Genomic DNA, 20,999 nt, shown 5'->3' on the forward strand with positions numbered 1-20,999 from the left:
AGTTCATGAAAATTATGAGCTTAATTTCAATCCAACAGAAGTAATTCTAAAAACTCTAATATTGTGATGATAATAATTTGGCTAAGAATTTTCAAACTATTGACTAGCAAAAATATGGATAAATTATAATATATGAGCTTCAAAGAATAAATGCACAATTACAAAACTTGATATAGCAATTTACTTTTAAAAGGCATTTGAGGAATCACCAAATAATTTCAAAATCATGATTAGAAAATCAGCAATGAAATCTGAGACTATTGGTATGACAAATCCTGTTTCAGGCCTTGTTGATCTAGAGTTACTTGCACAACCAGAATTTGCCAAAACAGGAAATAGGTGTTTCATATATATGGCTCTAACCTTCTCTCTCTCCACCTTCCTTCTATCAGCAGATGAAATAAATACTTCATCCTGCTCTGGAAACCACTGGTAAGTGATAACTCCTTTATTTCAAGGTGAACAACACATTTATGCCTTCTCAATGATAAAGTGATATATTCAGTATATTTTATCTACGATTTTCCAAAGTTTATTGATAACTTTTAATGAGAGTAATCATCTTAACATATTCATTTTAAGCTGAGAAGCTAATATATAGACAGCTTTATTATTCCAAAAGCACTTTTATCCAGTTTAATTTTTAAATAAATTTTTACCTTTCATTCTAAAGTAATATAATTAATTCCCATGTCTATGACTTTTGGAAACAATTGTACTAGAACTATTTTTAATAGAAAAATGATAAACTATGAATATATGTGTGTGCATACTTTTACATCAGTAACTTTTACTAATATTAAAACATACAGCTATATGAGAAGCCATAGCAAAAGTTTTAAATTGGTTAAAACAAAATTGTAGCACTGATCTCGAGATCAAAAAGTATTTTATTAAAGACCATCAACATAAAATACAGTTTACCTCATGAAATGCACTCAGAGTACAAAAAAAAAAAAGACTTATAAACGTTTTCCAGTCAAAAGTCAATCTACTCAGTCACGTTTATGTAGGTAATTTAAATATAATATCTATCGTGCATATTTCATCTAAGGAAGCAATTTCCACATACAGTTTTATATTCTGTAGCACATTAGAAGTGATTATGACGAATCAGATATTAGGAGACCACAGAACTACCTAATGACAACATGAAAGGGGTTACTTACCACTAGACAGAAGATTTTAAAGTAAAATGCTTTTCTTCCCTGTGGCTAAATGCTATCCAGGAAACTCTCGGAGTATTTACAATAGCCAAAGAAGATCCGGTGTTGCCTCTTTTGCTAGTTAAAACCAAATCTAGAATGTGTCTGCCTGTATGACTAAGACTTCTGAAAGCGGATCAAAAGTAATTAAATTGATGACAAGTTTCAAGCGTGGGAGTTACCCTACATTGATGAGTTGTAAGGTAAATTGGGCTTTCTGATTTGTAAGAGACAGGGATGAATTGGAAGGAAGAGCGTCAGAATTCTCAAGTAATGTAAATCTGATATTGCTATGAATTTCAGTTATGTTACTTATTGAATTCAAGTAAAAGGAAGGGAATTCATCCTTGAAAAAAAAAGTGCTTCTCAAGAAATGCAAGACAGCTATTCTTATTTGGATATCTTTACAAATTTCTTACTTGATGAAATATAGCAGTTTTGCAAACTTTGCATATTGGCATAGGCTGCTTTCTGTATCACAGATACATAATAAGATGAAAGAAAGTGATCAGAATAAAGATTAACTATTAAATTTTAAGAAAATATTGCGTCAAATACTTTTCTGTGCTGTGACTAGTATATAAATGTGTTTATACCTATAGTGCACGCATTATACTCCCTTGTATTAATGCTTTTGACATCTTTTCTAATCCACATGATCCTTTAAAATATTTCTATAATCTGTTCTCCCTCCTTTGTTTTTTAATGCTGTGATGTTTGGTCTGTCTCTTAAATTTTGTATTTACCTCCATCGATTGATTTATCTGTTCCTACAGTAATATTAATTTTGTCAACAAAGGTTTGAAGTCTATCTTAATAACTAATATGAAAAGATAATCCAATTAATTCTTCTTTATTTTATTGGTTTATTTATTTATTTGAGATGGAGTCTCACTCTGTCTCCCAGGCTGGAGTGCAGTGGCACAATCTCGGCTCGCTGTAACCTCCACCTCCCGGTTTCAAGCGATTCTCGTGCCTCAGCCTCCCCAGTAACTGGGATTACAGGCATGCACCACCACCATGCCGGCTAACTTTTGTATTTTTAGTAGAGACGGGGTTTCACCATATTGCACAGGGTGGTCTCGAACTCCTGAGCTCAGGCAACTCACCCGCCTCGGCCTCCCAATGTGCTAGGATTACAGGCGTGAGCCACTGCGCCCAGCCAATTCTTCTTTTAAAGGTTTACTTAGTTATTCATAAGCCACTTAAAATTTGTATTGGAATTAAAATAAACAATTAGGTTAGTTTAGGATTGATATCTTAACCTTAACATGTACCATTTAAAAGCGTTACAAAACTCTCAATTTATTCAGAACTTCTACTATGTTCTTTATTAAAGTTTTAAAATTTTCGCCAAAAAGAATTTTTAATTTTTTGTTGTTTCCCAGATACTGTATAATTTTTTTAACTGTTATGAGTGTTTCTTAAATCTTATATTCTAGTTGAGTATTTCCAGTAATAGAAATGGCATTTTTGTAAGTTGATAGTGCATCTAGCAAAATTGTTTATTTTGGTGTGTTCTCCAGATAGATGATCGTATCATTTGAAAACAATAACAATTTTACCTCTTCCCTTACAAAGGTTACAAATATTACATATAAATAAATATATAAATTAATTATTTTAAAAATTAATATATAAATTAATTATTTTTAAAATTAATATATAAATTAATTATTTTTAAAATTAATATATAAAAATATTTATATATTAATATTTATATATTATGTGTAATAAATATATATTATATAATTATTTAAATAAATAAAATATTTATTTATAAATATAAATGTATAATATATTTATACAAATATAAATATATATTATATAATTATATAAAAATATTTATATATTAATATTTATATATTATGTGTAATAAATATATATTATATAATTATTTAAATAAATAAAATATTTATTTATAAATATAAACATATTATATATTTATATAAATATAAATATATATTATATATTATATATAGTAATATATAATATACATTATATATTATGTGTAATAAATATATATTATATATTGTATTCGTTATGTTACTTGTATATATTATATGCATATGCATGTATATGTATGTATTTTCTTTTCTTACAGCTTTGATTAGGGTCTCTCCAGTACTTTGTTAAATAAAAGTATTAGTCATTCTTTTCTTGTTCCCAATATTAAATGAAATGCACCTAGAGTTTCTCCAATAACCATTGTATTGGGTATAGATTTGCAGTATATGCTTCCTACCAAATTAATGATCTCTTTTATTTTTTCTTTTAAAATAAAAAAAAAACTACATATAGGGATTGAATTTAATGACGTATTTTTGTCATATTACTTTGCTTTAATGTGTTAATGTGATGAATTTTACCAATGAATTTTCTAATTTTGAATTATTCTTGCAGTCCTCATATAACTTTACTTGGTCATGATATTTTTAACATATTTTTGAAATTGGTGAGTTAATATTTTGTTAGGATTCTTGCAATTCATTTATGAAGTGGCCTTATGTATTATTTACTATTATTCTTATGTCTTTTATGAGTCAATCAAGGAATTATATCCACTCCTCAGATTACATTTCAGGAATGAAACAGCATTGGGAGGATGCAGCCAAGCTAATTTGAATCATACAACAGTAGGGAGTAAGAAGGTGTGACTATAAGTGACTATAAGAGCACTGGAGAGTGCTATCACGCATGACCTTATTATCATCAGTCCTTCACACAGGATGGTTCCTTTTTTTTTTTTTTTTTTTCGTTTTCGTTTTTTGAGGCGGAGTCTCGCTAAATCGCCCAGGCTGGAGTGCGGTGGCGCGATCTCGGCTCACTGCAAGCTCTGCCTCCCGGGTTCACACCATTCTTCTGCCTCAGCCCCCTGAGCAGCTGGGACTGCAGGCGCCCGCCACCACTCCTGGATAATTTTTTTGTATTTTTAGTAGAGATACTCCTGGATAATTTTTTTGCATTTTTAGTAGAGATGGGGTTTCACCGTGTTGGCCAGGATGGTCTCTATCTCCTGACCTCGTGATCCGCCCGACTCGGCCTCCCAAAGTCCTGGGATTACAGGCGTGAGCCACCGCGCCCGGGACCCGCATAGGATGGTTCTTACAGCTCCGTGATACTACTTTGCTGACACATCGCACTAGAGCAAGCGCTTTTCTGTTGTTGCAGAATTTTGCAAATAAAGAGGAATCAATGACTGTTTTGAGGCAAGAGTGGGAACTAACAGGCATTACTTTAGACCAACCACTGCTGTTGGATGCAGCACTCTCCTCCCCTTCACATTCATTATACACAACGCGCGCGCACGCGCACACACACCCATATACACATTCTAGAAGTCATGAAAGACTTTATTCTCCTCAGATTTTCTCACTATCTTTTCAGTATTTTCTTGGAATCCCTGTTTCCCTCTTGCTTCTATAATTCTTTCAGAGTTAATTTTGGGGTGACAGTAAGAAACTTGCCTACTTTGATATTCTGCCTGGAATAGAAGCCAAAGGCTTGCTTTATAAATGAACCTTTTGATTAATTCTTCTCTTATCAACTAAGCAAATTTGTCCTACTTCCCAATTTGCAAATCCTTATTTCTACAAAATGGGCTGCTAAGACGAGATATGCCTATAGAATTTTTGTAGATATATGTTATCAGTCAATATGCAGTGATATCAGGTCATTTGAGACAACATATAACACTCCCTTTTCCAAGGGAGTGTTTCAAACATACCAGTGGTCCTAACATCAGTGTGAAGAAGGCACAGTATGTTACAGTTTAATTGTATTACAGATATTTATGCTTCAGAAAGACACAATTTGCTCTGCTGTAGATCTGGAATTAGTAGCAAACCATCACTATTTGAAATCATAAATCTTTGAAATCTGGGGACTTGGTTTTTCTCTAATCACACTTAAGATGAATTATTAATTTCTTTGAAAAAGGAAAACCAGAATAGAACAGAAAACCATATAAAAGGTGGGACTCAGTGACTTACACAAAGTGCAAAATAACTCTTTCAAGGGAAATGAAGAGAAATCTAATGTTTATCTCCAAGAAATAGCAGAAAAAACTGTATAACTAATACATTTAGAAATTGCTTCATGCAAGTAAATGACAGGAGAGGCAATTTTTAAAAAATTCTTTCTAGTACCTTCTATGTGACGCTACTAAATGGAATTGCAAACAAATCATTTTCCACTTGCACCTGCTATTTACAGTAGTCCCTGGGGAGGAGAGGTGAGGATGGAGTGAAATATTACAGCGACCCTCTGTCACCATTATTGGTCTTACTGCTGATGATATATCTTTATCATATTTGCCTCATTCGAATTGTTTACTCCCTGAGCCCTGAATTGTGCTAGATTCTTCCCCATCTCTCTCCATAAAGCATTGGAATGGATCACTGTAAAAGGAAATAAAATCTTATTCTCCTGTTTTGCACACATGAGAAAATTCAACCAGCTCCCACTCTGGGTACTTGAATGACAAGCTCCCGCAGTGATATACCAGGACTCTGAGGGCAAGAACCAAGTCTTGTTCACTTGATCATGTGCACCAATATTGTAACATGTTATCCTGAATAGAGTGTACGGAATTTGATAAATGTCTCCTAAAGGAAAGAAGAATACCTAATTGTCTTTGACTTACAAATGAAAATAAGGATCTGCTTTTCCTCTTTTGCTCTCAAATTCTGAAGGAGGCCCACTAGAGGGCCCACCCCTAAATACAGCACACTATGAGTTAGAGCATCCACATATTAATTTAGAGGCGGTAGCGGGGCCGGATTAAGTTATTTTTGAGTGAGTTTCAAGGTCTGTAACACTAGTAGCTTGAAATGTTCTGGAGTTCCAGATCTGCATTCTAGCACTATCATTTTTCATGGATTCCTTTTTTTTTTTTTTTTTTTTTTTTTTCAGGCTTCAAGTGTATTTATTGATGCATTGGACAAAGTAAAACCACAATTGTTATCAAAAAGTATATCTCTCTTTCTGTCATTTTCTTGTTCTTACATTGGAAATATCTTTGAAAAAGTGATACAAATGGATACTAGCGAAGTCCCATATATGTGGGGTGATTGTGCAGCAGTGCTGGGATGGGATGGTTTGTGACATTGACTTTAATAGCATGAAAATGGGTTTTGCAATTGTGTATCAGGCTGCATCCCAATACTTAGATTCACAGTGGGTGGGGTGCGAGAGTGCTGGTTAGCAGAAAGGAAAGCTGAATTTAGTGCTGGGGACCAATTTGGGGTGGAAAGTTCTTCCTTTGGGAGTTTTGTGGGGATTTGTTGTTAGCTGAGTTCATAGTCTAAGGGAGACCCACTCCCAGCCCTCAAGAGCTGAGGTTCAGGAGGAATCAGTGAATAACTAAGAAGGAAGAGCTTTTGTAGGATGAGTCACTACTTCTATTAACACTCGGTCCAAAACAGAAGGCTAAGGATCTACCATGTATTATTTGTTCTGCTTTCTTGTTTTTAAACTTAACATTGAAGCATAAGCTTTTTCTCTGAGGTTACAAAACCACTATAAATATAGAGTGGTTTTTATGTCTAATATACTGCCATAAGAGGATGTACTCTCATTTACCTAGACATTATAGCTCCCTATTACTAAGCATGTAATTAATTTACAATGTTTTACCTCTTATAAATGATAACATGATAAAAATTTTATGCTTAAAACTTTTCCAATATAGTTTATAATTTCAGTAGGATTCCAAGAAGTTGAATTAGTGAGACAAAGAATGTGAACATATTAAGGATATTAATACAGATAGGGTTAGTAATCCCTTAAAAGTGATAATCAAATTATTACCTTTTTGGTTTAAGTTCCAGAGGAAAAAATGTTGCCTTTTTAAATTTGAGGCATGGTACTAAAGATAAAGTTTTGAGAGGAAAGGAGTTAGGATGCTAGCTGCACAGGTAAAGTTGAAGAGAGTAGTTTAAAAGTATGCATGAAAAGCATACACTTAGAGGACTTTCTAGGGTTCGAAGAACGGCAAGTATATGAGCCAGATCCCTGATGGAAAAGAACTGGCACAGGCTAACTTGTAATTTGAAGAGATGTTAATAAGAGTATATTTATAAAAGTATAGACAGCACTTAAGGAAATCAGCAAGGGCTAATGCAGTAGTATCCCTGTAATAATCACAGTTGGAAGCTACTGAATTGTCACTGTGAAGAATCCACTCCTAGAACCTAAAGAGAGCAGTTACACAGAGAAGACTGCAGAGCTGCAGAAGAAGGAGGTAGAAAGTCCTTAGCATTTACAGGCATGCTTCAAGGGCTTCAGTAGGGAATTTGGGTTTGTTCTTTATAGTCCCAGTTGGAGGCATACTTCGAAAGCTGAATCCACTGTCATTCTGCTCACTCCATGTGACAAGTCTTCTGTTACATTAGTAACGAATTTGGGATAATGGAAGTCATTACATTTCTCCCACCCTCATGTTACTCAGCAGTTCATGTACTAATCATTTTAATGCAGATCCCTGTTCCACCGGTTTTGTTTTCCCAGCAATGACATTATTCCCAGTGCTGTTGTTCCTGGTTGCTGGGCTGCTTCCATCCTTCCCAGCAAATGAAGACAAGGTATGGTTAAAGTCAAAAATCTTCAGAAAAATTCAGGCAACCATGAGGGATAGCAAGCTACTAGATCAATCTTCAAAAGTGAAAAGGACTAGAGTGTCTGGTACATCATAAAGTACTCATTAGTAGCTCAAGATAGTTAACATAATTATGTTTAAAGCTGTGGTGATCGATATGGTAGCCCCTAGCCACATGAGGGTATTGAAGTTCATTAATTAAATGACTTTGCTCCACCCCACAAATTGCCTTGGAGACTTTTTTTAATGTGGTAAAACTATCTTTTGAGTGATCCCATAAAATTTGCTACCTAATACATAAAACTCTTTTATTAGAGTATTGCATGTTACACATGCACTTAGACTGAGCCTAAGCATTTTTTCTAAATACCAGACACCATTTCAGGCAGAAATTCCCCCTAAAGTCTTAGGGTAAATCATATAGCCCAATCCTTACCACTTCTTTGCTGCAGCCTGAGTGTGAATGTCTTAATAATTCCTATCATGTACCCTTGTCACTATAAGATGTTGTCACTCATATATCTAGAAAAATCACATTAAGACCTCTCTTAACCCAGAAATTGGTGTTTGTGGCCTCAGAGGAGATTTTAGTTTGTCATGCCATGAATTATATCCCCAATCTGAAAACTTTCATATAATACTTTTCCATTAAAAAGTCATAGCTTTGGCTGTCATTGACAGTGTTTACCTAGTATTGGCTCAAACACTTTTTTAAAATGGTCCTTGTTCCCTCAAGCTAACATAGTTACTACTCTGCGCAATTTCCAACAATGTTAAAAAATAATTGTAATTTTATCTTCCCTTAGGATCCCGCTTTTACTGCTTTGTTAACCACCCAAACACAAGTGCAAAGGGAGATTGTAAATAAACACAATGAACTGAGGAGAGCAGTCTCTCCACCTGCCAGCAACATGCTAAAGATGGTAAGAGGTGGTATATTGCAAAGGAGAGGGGTGTGAACAAGCTGTGGAAGGAGCAGGCGGCTGGCAACGAAAATCTCTTAATAACTTCAAGGTTTACAAAGTTCTGTCTCTATTTTGTTATTTCATTTGAGCTGTGTAATGGGCAGAGCTGAATTTCTTAACTTCTCTTTATAATGGTTGCATAATGTCAAATTCATAGGGCTATTTAAATTATGGAAGCAGAATCAAAACCAAATCTTTGGACATACAGTGAAAAGCCATTATGCTTTTCTGCTCCTTATCTTATCTGTCCTAATCTAAGATCAGAAAGACCTTTTTCGTTTAAGATAAATGCCGTTTAGGGTAAATAACAATCTACTTTTCTGGGCCTTGTACCAAAGGCCACATGTCTCCCAAACATATTCAGTGAAGGGGTGGGGGGGAAAAAGAACTGGAAGTGAAGTAAGCCAGCTAATTACTTCATTGTCAGCAAAAGCAATCTCAACACCTCCACATGTTTATCAATATTTAGAGTAGGATCATTACTAAAAATCTTTATGTTTCTGTTGTCCTGTCATAAATAATTAGGCTATAAACCTAGATTTTTTTTTGATTACTTAGGGTAGGCATATTACCTATATTTCTTTGTGGAGCAGAAAAAGGCACATCAAAAAAATATATATTTGATTACTATACAAATCAGAAGATGCTTGCACAGAAATTTTGTGATGATGTAAATCAACCTATAACCTGATTATAAGGCTTATGCTCCTGTGAGGTTTGAGATATTAAGTGGATATCTTTTTTCTGTCCTTGTTTCAGGAATGGAACAAAGAGGCTGCAGCAAATGCCCAAAAGTGGGCAAACCAGTGCAATTACAGACACAGTAACCCGAGGGATCGAAAGACTAGTATGTAAATTAGGAAATATTTGTTGAATAAATCAACAAGTAAAATAATAAGAAACCATGTTATAATGTTGCATTAAGAAAAGTTTGTAAATAAATATTGCTTCTAATGCTACCTTTTTCAAGATAGAATATCTCTATATGTAGAGATAATTCTGAGAAGCACCATCTGAGCTTATGGTTTTACGTAAATTTTACAAAAACTGTCTCAGGCAGTATCACATTTGTACCTCTCAATCAGCTCATGAGTAAAGCAGGTTACAGATCATCTCTTTCCCAATTACAGAGATTAGAAAACCAAGTCTGGAAGAAAATGATGATTGGTAATTAATGTCATATATAGGAAATCTGGAATTAGAATTTCTGGCTTCTAAATCAGTATCCTTTTTAGTGATAATATAGAGCCTATTTGTGTTTTGAAACCTACTTAATTTTGTTTTTATAAAATATTTTAAATTTTGTCAAACTGTTCCTGAATTTTACAAAAAAAGATATTTAACACCAGTATTAGCTTTTACTATTTTCTTTTGAATTTTTGATGATGGTAAGCCATGTCTTTCGTATTTGCTGGATGTTTACAATGCATACTATATTAGACAAAATAAAAATGACCTGCAAGACATAACCTATGCATCAATAAATATAAAAACAACTAGATAAAATATCATATGGATGAGCTATCAGATAAAATATTTATTGAATTATCAAAAACAACATAGGTAAAGGCAAGCCAAATTTACAAGTGGTAAATAACTGGCTTGTTTTGAAAATAGGACTGCCATTGTTATCTATATCTTTGATATTAAAACTATAATAAATTTATGAAAAGAGATAACTATGGTCACCAGAAGATTGAAAGAAATGGTCTTGAAAATCCCAATCTATTGTTAAAATCTTAGCTTCTTTCTTTCCCTCTTAAAGGAACTATACAAAGGTAGTTTATACTCTCTTTAAGTAGCATGTAGACATCCCATGTTAAGCCATCCAAATATAAGTATTAATTTCAGGGCTTGAAAAAGCACTGAAGTATTTCTGGCCTGCAAGGCACTTTTTTCCTTATTTTTTGAGCAAAATGTGGCCTGTGATGTTCTGATTTGCTAAGAGGAGGCCTGTAACCTGTGAAAATATTGTCTTTTATGGTGTCATTTTCTTCATGTTTGGGCTCTTAAAGACTGAGCATAAGACTTTTTAAAAAAAATTCACACAAAATAATAATTCTAACCACTTATTCAGATTCCTATATATGAAAATCTCTGGTGAATACGGACTAGAGCAGGAGAGGAATTACTAAATTGATGCCTGCCTTCAGCAAGCTCACATTACAAAGCTGAAAGCTCATAAGGCACACCCATGTGAAGAATTCAATGTGTAAATAAATGAATCCAGGGAGAGCAGATATTAAAGAAAAAAGGGTTCTCCATCTACTCAAAGTTTTGCATGTTGAGACCAACCTCAAGTATTGGGCAAATCTGGCTTCTGTTCAGCTTATAGCTGATAAGGATCTGAGGCACCCTCCTTATGTATTAGTTGATATTCATTAATGATGGGCATTGGGGACAGTATTTAAAAAACAGGGATTCTGCTGTGTGGAGGGGGCGGGTGGGGGGTGTGTATTTTGCCATTGCATGCTTTATTGCTTTCCTCATGAGTGGTCTGTTCCTTCTTAGGTCTAAAATGTGGTGAGAATCTCTACATGTCAAGTGCCCCCAGTTCATGGTCACAAGCAATCCAAAGCTGGTTTGATGAATACAAGGATTTTGACTTTGGTGTAGGGCCAAAGACTCCCAATGCAGTGGTTGGACATTATACACAGGTAAAGAGAAGAAATGAAAAACCACCTCCTTTACAAGTGCCCTAAAAAAAGGATTCTTCAAATTTTGACTGATTCCAAGTTGAATTTGGGGGAAATTTTCAAGTGAATATAGAATAGTCTGGCATTTGGTGAGTATTTCAGCTGTGAGCTGTCATTTTTCAATAGTCTGCAGGATCATGGTAGGGAAACATAATCTTTGTCTAACAGTCTCAAAAAGGAATGTACATGGAAATGTAATATTTTAAAAGTCTTTTAGTTTGATTCAATAATTTAACTAAATATAGCCATAAGGTATAGGCAAAATATGTCGGTAACATTCTTCTCCATTTTGTATTTCCTACTACTTGTTTTTCGGTATTTCCTTCTTCTCTAATGTGCTCTCGTATGTTCACTTATGGGTTTATAGGTTGTTTGGTACTCTTCCTACCTCGTTGGATGTGGAATTGCCTACTGTCCCAATCAAGCAGTTCTCAAATACTACTATGTTTGCCAATATTGTCCTACGTAAGTATATATTTTAGAGTTTATTGTCAATAATGCTAAATACGATTTAAAATTTAATATAAAAACAAACCTAAAAGCATATTTCAGTAAAGGTGAAGGAGATTAATCTTTAGAAATATTTTCTAAAGTTGAGACACATTCAATCTACTTCGCAGAAAGATCAAGTTTTCAGTTCCAGTTCCAAGTGTTATTGAACAGGGAGCTGTCTTTCCTCATGCCTAAAATAATTTATCTCCTCGCTCAATTGCCTTTTCCTATGCTCATGGTTACTTCATGAGTACAGGTAGTGTGTAGTTGTCTAAATATAATTTTATCAGTTCATGCTAAGTTTACATACGAGAAACTGAAAGCTTGACAATTAGTCCAGGGATAAAGTAAGGTGACAAACAAATGAGTAAAGACCCATTTTAGTAATATCAGTCCTTTCTGCTCAAATGCTCTTACTCATGCTTATCAGAAAATTTCACATTATACATTAAGAAATGATTAAATCTTGGACCTCAAAGACTTTTCAAGAGATCCCCAATATGTTTCAAATAGCCAAGAAAAGATAATATCTTAAATTTTTGCTTCTTGGAATTTACCACAAAAACATTTCATGGAACCGTTAAGATCATAATTTCTTAATTATCTTGGGTTTCCTGAAGAAAGTCCACTTTTTTTCTCAAGCAATATATTTCACTTACTCACACAGAAAAAATCTGTGGATATATTGAAGATATATTCACAACATATCTATTAGCTTTAATTTCCTTTTAATATTTGAAATTGTTCACCACTAGTGGGAGGGGCTTTCCCCAAACTCAGCTTTCTGCATGACTTATTTTGAGGCTGTAGATATCCCAGGTGATGTAGGATTCCAGTTTGAGAAATATGACCTGTAAGGTCATTTTTCAGCAAAGAATTATCATTGTTAATGCAGAAAATTGAAAGACCCTGGGAGACTGCCCCCAAATGCCTGGTCATGAGAGGAGAGCATCTTGAGTCTGCATCTGAGTGCGAGTTGGAAGTAGTAATGAGAGAAAGCAGGAAAAAGAGAACTTCCAGAACACTTTGATGTCTATTTCACATTTTTTTAAGTGCTCACACACCTACAGTTATATTCTGTGAAGGAAGGCTGAGATTCAGCTACATTGACTTGGACTGTTAACCTACTTAGTGCAATTAAGACTTTGGCTTTCTTGTATTTTCAGATGATAATTACCGATAGGAAAATAATCATCATTGAGGTACAGGCTAGTCACTGTAAGATGAACACACAGAGGAGATTAATATTAATTAAATCTTTTTTTCCCCTAACATTCCCATTCTTGGCAAACATAAACATCTCATACACACCACCTGTAGACATTCCCAAACCTTCCTGAGCACAGTACCCTTTCACAAACATACAGCAAAAACCATGTGAAAATCACCACCCCACCTAAAAGCCAAAATTTATGCTGAAACTGTACTTACCCTTCTTCATATTATAGAAATTATGGTATTTTTTATTTTTAATTATAAGCTACATTTAACATTAAATGTTATTTTTCATATTGCAACCTTCTGTGCTTCAGGAACTTTTATTATCTCCCTAGGGGATATGTTTTAACCCTTGCCAGAACCTTGTGGTACATCATCTTAGCAATTTGACCAAGTCTATTGGGAGATGAAGTGTGTTGCCATATCGAAATACGCTCTAAAACCTTTAGACTTTAATTATCCTGTTTCAGTTTCTCAGGTTGAGAGACTATGGTCAGGAAAGTGAATGAATGTGTGAATTATTCTCTTAATTTGCATTATTGTCTGAATATCCTCTGAGAATATTATATTTTTAATTATTTGACATAATTAAAAACATTTAATAAATACCCATGTATATTTGGTGACTGATACTAACTTTGGAACATAAACTAAACAGAAAAATGAAAAATATTTGACATTTTTTATTTCAAATTTCAGTGGTAATTGGGTTAACAGACTATATGTCCCTTATGAACAAGGAGCACCTTGCGCCAGTTGCCCAAATAACTGTGACGATGGACTATGCAGTAAGTTTAAAGTGATTAACTTGATAATAAAATAAAATGATCTGACATTTCTTCTAAGAATTGGGAACTCTGAAGACAACCAACTTAAGCAATGCTTTCATGCAAAGGACAAAAAAAAAAAAAATCTGTCTGGCTCTGTCACCCAGGCTGGAGTGCAGTTGCGCCATCTCAACTCACTGCATCCTCCGCTTGCAGGGATCAAGTGATTCTAATGCCTCAGCCTCCTGAGTAGGTGGGACTACAGGCACGTGCCAGCACACCTGGCTAATTTTGTACTTTTTGTAGAGACAAGATTTTGCCATGTTGGCCACACTGGTCTCGAACTTCTGGCCATCAAGCGATCTGCCCACCTCAGCCACCCAAAGTACTGGGATTACAGGTGTGAGCCATCACACCCAGCCTTACGGAGTGTTTTTAAGTGAACATTTTACACTGTTCAGTATCTATGTATTATTTGCAATGTAAAATTTGACCTGTTATCATATGTAACCTGATGAAACATTTACCATCCATTTTATATATTGGCATATATGAAAATGTGTCTGTGAAAATGACACATTATAATTAAATATGAAGTTTCTCCTCATAAAACTTTATATCATTATACAAAATACGGCATATTTTAAAAAAGAAAAACAAATAGACATCTAAGAGTATGAGACCATAGAATATGGCTCAATCTAGACAGGGCCTCCAAATACTGCCATTTCTCATATGCTAATGAATTTATCATACTAACTTCCTCATATTTGCCATAATGTAGTTAGAGTCATCAAGTTTAATATAATAATCACTTGCACTTCCGCTTGCTAATAATTTTTATATGCATTTTTAAAGTCAAAATCAAATCTGTATGTAGTATTAACTCACAGAAGCCTCAAAAATATTTTAGCAAAAAGAAGTAAAATAAATATATATCTCATACAATTTCATTTTATGCTTTTATAAATAAAAATACAAAGAGTTGATATGTTTGTTTAACTAGGATGTATTACTAAAATTATTACTGACAATGCAGTCGACCCATTCGTTGAGATTTTTACCTTTCAAATGCATTCACCTGACTGAATTGTAACATTTTTTTCTGACTGAATTGTATAGCAATAATTCAGAATATTGATAATACCAAAGCTATAAATCAACTAAAGAAGAAAAATCCAAATATTTCCAGCACTGCCAAATGCTGTTTTCTAAGAAGCTTGAAATTTATCTTATTAGTAATGATCAGCCAACTGAAAAATTTTAAACAGAAGAATGATAAGATCTGAACTGTGTTTTCTAAGGAGCTCCTGACAGTAGTAGAAAGAAGCAATTGGATGAAAATCAGCTAGGAGACTGTTGGAAAAACACACACTCAAAAACAAATGAGTATCTTTACTGCATTAGTGCAAAATGAATGAAAAAAATAGACAGGTATGAAAAATAGGAAGAAAGGAGAATAGTCAGTTGTTGTTACCTCGTATTGTTGAATATTGATTACAAAAAAAAAATAGAAACAAGTTTCAGTTGATTCCTGGCTCCTGGCTTGAATTGTTTAATAGTTGGGAGTGCCATTTCTCTGAAACTGGGTGAACCAAATGAAGAATTGTTGGGAAATAACAAAGAAATGTCAAGCTTGTAGACAGGATGATGAATTTAGTTTGAGATTTGTTGAGTTTGTGGCCACTGAAGGACATTCAAGTAGAAATGTCCAATAATCATAATGACAGTCTCTCCACCTTTTACATTATACATTGACATCTTCCTATAATAATTACTTAGACCTGAGAGAAAGACTGGTGGCACTAGAGTCTAGAACTGTGTTCAATGACTTTCTACAATGATGAAGATGTTCAATATTCTCACTTTCCTATAAAGTCGCCCTTAGACACATGGCTACTGAGCACGTGATATAACTGGTGTTGTTGAGGAAAGACCTGAAATTTTAATTTTATCTAATTTTTATTAATTTAAGTTTAAACAACCACATGACAAGTATCTACCATTTTGGATATCGCAGTTCTAGAGAAATCCATTTAAATTAATTTTACTCTGCTCACTCGTTGAGTGAGGAAAATATGTCAGTTCATCTTAGAAACATTTCCAAAAGCTCGAATTTAAAAATGAATCTGTGTGTTTACCTAAGAGACCTTGTGTGTGTCCCTCAAGATATAGAATGGCCATCTTAGGGTAACAATGCCAGTTTGTTTGCTCACTTCCCTACTCTCCGTTCATATAGAATGTATTGTATGTGTTGTTGTTATGGAAGAAAATGATAATGAAGTGACCGGTTTCTTTGTTTTTATTCCAGCCAATGGTTGCAAGTATGAAGATCTCTATAGTAACTGTGAAAATTTGAAGCGCACATATTCCTGTCAATATCCGTTTGTCAGGGACAGTTGCAAGGCCTCCTGCAATTGTTCAAACAGCATTTATTAAATTCGCAGTACACACCGAGTAGCGTTATGTAGAGAGGAGTCAGATTATCTACTTAGATTCGGCATCTACTTAGATTTAGCATATACTAGCTGAGAAATTGTAGGCATGTTTGATACACATTTGATTCCAAATCTTTTTCTTCTGGATCTGCTTTTTATTTTACAAAAATCTTTTTCATACAAATGGTTTAAAAGTAACAAAATCTATAACAACAACTTTGGATTTTTATATATAAACTTTGCGATTTAAATTTACTGAATTTAATTAGGGTGAAAATTTTGAAAGTGGTATTCTCACATGACTAAGTTCAGTAAAACCCTGGATTGAAAGTGAGAATTATGTTCCTAGAACAAAATGTACAAAAAGAATAATATAATTTTCACATGAGTCCTTGGCTGTAGTTGCCTTTCCTAGCTCCACTCTAAGACTAAGCATCTTCAAAGACGTTCTCCCATATGCTGTCTTAATTCCTTTCACTCATTCACCCTTCTTTAGAATCATCTGACTGGCATCCTCACAACTGAGTTGAAGCTGTTCCTCCTAAAACAACCCTGACTTTTATTTTGCCAAAATCAGTATAATCCTTTGTTTATCTGCATAAATTTTACAGTAGAATATGATCACACCTTCATTTTTAAACCTCTCTTCTCTTTGACAAACCTTCCTTAAAAAAAGGATCCAAGATAATACAGGTAAATACCCTCCACTCAAGGAGGTAGCACTCAGTCCCCCACCTTGTGAGTCTTCACTAAAATTAGTGACTCATTTCCAAAGAGTGGAATATGGAAAGGGAAACATAGTAACTTTACAGGGGAGAAAAATGACAAATGCCTTCTTCACCAAGTGATCAACATTAACGTCACCAGTGATAAGTCATGTGGATTTGTTCTATGTAATCTTTCTAAAAATTCGTAATCCCAATCTAATTATGAGCTAAAACATACAGCAAATTCAAGCTGAAGGACATTCTACAAAATATCCCTGGGGTATTTTAGAGTATTCCTCAAAACTGTAAAAATCATGGAAAATAAGAAAATCCTGAGAAACAATCACAGACCACATGAGACTAAGGAGACATGGGAGCCAAATGCAATGTGCTTTCTTGGATCAGATCCTGGAAAAGAAAAAGATCAGTAATGAAAAGCTGATGAAGTCTGAATAGAATCTGGAGTATTTTTAACAGTAGTGTTGATTTCTTAATCTTGATAAATATAGCAGGGTAATGTAAGATGATAACATTAGAGAAACTGAAACTGGGTGAGGGCTATCTGGGAATTCTCTGTATTATCTTACCAAATTTTCAGTAAATCTAAGAAAACAATGAAAAATAAAAAGTATTTTGAAAATAAATACAAGAATTTTTTTCTTGACTCTATGACACATCATAGCTTTTCTTCAGATTATCTAGTTATTCTTTCCTAGACTTTTACTCTTAACCTTCAGTTCCTTTATCCCAGTGCTATATGTTTGATTTTGTCCTTTCCGGTAATATCAATGATTAGGTTGTCATATCAGATGGACTTGTTTACTCAGTATCAAACTTCAGTAAAAATTTCAAGGATCTAAGTAGTCATGAGGCAAAGGAAAACAGGAAGGTGCAGGACCACCAAGGCAGCTCCTAGATGATATTTTTGGCTGCATCTCTTAATCTCTTAAGCAATAAATTTCCTAATTAATCTCCATTCAAAATCTTTCAATAGGCTTCAGAAGTAATTAGTATAATATTCATGATCTTAAACTGATCTGCAAGAAGCTGAATAATCTTTTTTATATTTGCCTCTCCAATCTCACTTCATTCCACCCTCCCTCATTTCCTCTGCTCCAGTAGGATGAGCCCATTAAATTACCTCAAATTCCTCAAGATCATTTTTACCTTATGGTGTTTGTGTTTGCTATTGCTCTGTTCGGAAGAATGATCACTGTATTATTTGCTAGAATTGCTACTTCACATTAAACATCATTTCATCAACAGATTATTTTGAGCATATAATCTAGAGAAACTCCCACCATTTTCTCTCAGAGCTCCCTATATTTCTTCTCCTTTTTTTTTTCCAAAGCCAAAAGCTATATTTGTGATATTCTTTTCTCCTTGTTGTTCTTTTTTTATTATACTTTAAGTTCTAGGGTGCATGTGCACAATGTGCAGGCTTGTTACATATGTATACGTGTGCCATGTTGGTGTGCTACACCCATTAACTCATCATTTACATTAAGTATATCTCCTAATGCTATCCCCCCCCTACCCCCTCCCCACAACAGGTCCCAATGTATGATGTTCCTTTTCCTGTGTCCAAGGGTTCTCATTGTTCAATTCCCACCTGTGAGTGAGAACGTGCGGTGTTTGTTTTTTTGTTCTTGCGATAGTTTGCTGAGAATGATGGTTTCCACCTTCATCCATGTCCCTACAAAGGACATGAACTCATCCTTTTTTATGGCTGCACAGTATTCCATGGTGTATATGTGCCACATTGTCTTAATCCAGTCTATCATTGATGGACATTTGGGTTGGTTCCAAGTCTTTGCTACTGTGAATAGTGCTGCAATAAACATATGTGTGCATGTGTCCTTATAGCAGCATTATTTATAATCTTTTGGGTATATGCCCAGTAATGGGATGGCTGGGTCAAATGGTATTTCTAGTTCTAGATCCTTGAGGAATCCCCACACAGTCTTCCACAATGGTTGAACTAGTTTACAGTCCCACCAAGAGTGTAAAAGTGTTTCTATTTCTCCACATCCTCTCCAGCACCTGTTGTTTCCTGACTTTTTAATGATCGCCATTCTAACTGGCATAAGAGGGTATCTCATTGTGGTTTTGATTTACATTTCTCTGATGGCCAGTGATGATGAGCACTTTTTCATGTGTCTGTTGGCTGCATAAATGTCTTCCTTTGAGGAGTGTCTATTCATATCCTTCGCCCACTTTTTGATGGGTTTGTTTGATTTTTTCTTGTAAATTTGTTTGAGTTTTTTGTAGATTCTGGATATTAGCCCTTTGTCAGAAGAGTAGATTGCAAAAATTTTCTCCCATTCTGTATGTTGCCTGTTCATTCTGATAGTAGTTTCTTTTGCTGTGCAGAAACTCTTTAGTTTAATTAGATCCCATTTGTCAATTTTGGCTTTTGTTGCCATTGCTTTTGGTGTTTTAGACATGAAGTCACTGTCAATGACTATGTCCTGAATGGTATTCCCTAGGTATTCTTCTAGGGTTTTTATGATTTTAGGTCTACCATTTAAGTCTCTGAGATGATGGGATTTTCTAAATATACAATCATGTCATCTGCAAACAGGGACAATTTGACTTCCTCTTCTCCAAATTGAATAATCTTTATTTCTTTCTCCTGCCTGATTGCCCTGGCCAGAACTTCCAACACTATGTTGAATAGGAGTGGTGAGAGAGGGCATCCCTGTCTTTTGCCAGTTCTCAAAGGGAATGTTTCCAGTTTTTGCCCATTCAGTATGATATTGGTTTCGTGTTTGTCATAAATAGCTCTTATTATTTTGAGATATGTTCCATTGGTACCTAATTTATTGAGAGTTTTTAGCATGAAGGGCTGTTGAATTTTGTCAAAGGCCTTTTCTGCATCTATTGAGATAATCATGTGGTTTTTGTCTTTGCTTCTGTTTATATGCTGGATTACGTTTATTGACTTGGGTATGTTGAACCAGCCTTGCATCCCAGGGAAGAAGTCCACTTGATCATGGTGGATAAGCTTGTTGGTGTGCTGCTGGATTTGGTTTGCCAGTGTTTTATTGAGGATTTTTGCATTGATATTCATCAGGGATATCGGTCTACAATTCTCTTTTTTTGTTGTGTCTCTGCCAGACTTTGCTATCAGGATGATGCTGGCCTCATAAAATGAGTTAGAGATGATTCTCTCTTTTTCTGTTGATTGGAATAGTTTCAGAAGGAATGGTACCAGCTCCTCTTTGTACCTCTGGTAGAATTCAGCTATGAATCCATCTGGTCCTGGATTTTTTTTGGTTGATAGGCTATTAATTATTGCCTCAATTTCAGAGTCTGTTATTGATCTATTCAGGAATTCAACTTCTTCCTGGTTTAGTCTTGGGAGGGTGTATGTGTCCAGAGATTTATCCATTTCTTCTAGATTTTCTAGTTTATTTGCATAGAGGTGTTTATAGTATTTTCTGATGGTAGTTTGTGTTTCTGTGGGATCAGTGGTGATATCTCCTTTATCATTTTTTATTGCATCTATTTGATTCTTCTCTCTTTTCTTCTTTATTAATCTTGCTAGTGGTCTATCAATTTTGTTGATCTTTTCAAACAACCAACTCTTGGATCCATCGATTTTTTGTAAGGTTTTTTGTGTCTCTATCTCCTTCAGTTCTGCTCTGATCTTAGTTATTTCTTGCCTTCTGCTAGCTTTTGAATGTGTTTGCTCTTGCTTCTCTAGTTCTTTTAATTGTGGTGTTAGGGTGTCAATTTTAGATCTTTCCTGTTTTCTCTTGTGGGCATTTATGCTGTAAATATCCCTTTACGCACTGCTTTAAATGTATCCCAGAGATTCTGGTATGTTATATCTTTGTTCTCATTGGTTTCAAAGAACATCTTTATTTCTGCCTTCATTTTGTTATGTACCCAGTAGTCATTCAGGAGC

The 20,999-nt window shown here is 34.5% G+C and overlaps 1 protein-coding gene across 1 annotated transcript; it reads left to right on the forward strand.

Moving 5' to 3' along the window:
* The first annotated feature begins 357 nt into the window (after positions 1-357).
* On the forward strand, positions 358-17,738 carry LOC105490891 (cysteine rich secretory protein 3). The gene is made up of 8 exons (XM_024795768.2): positions 358-432; positions 7,716-7,789; positions 8,610-8,726; positions 9,528-9,615; positions 11,280-11,425; positions 11,832-11,929; positions 13,874-13,962; positions 16,253-17,738. The coding sequence occupies exons 2-8, from the start codon at positions 7,718-7,720 to the stop codon at positions 16,378-16,380; spliced, it is 738 nt and encodes a 245-aa protein (XP_024651536.2). The 5' UTR covers positions 358-432; positions 7,716-7,717; the 3' UTR covers positions 16,381-17,738.
* Positions 17,739-20,999: the final 3,261 nt, after the last annotated feature.

This window comes from Macaca nemestrina, chromosome 5, assembly GCF_043159975.1.
Source record: "Macaca nemestrina isolate mMacNem1 chromosome 5, mMacNem.hap1, whole genome shotgun sequence".
Taxonomy (NCBI): Eukaryota; Metazoa; Chordata; class Mammalia; order Primates; family Cercopithecidae; genus Macaca; species Macaca nemestrina.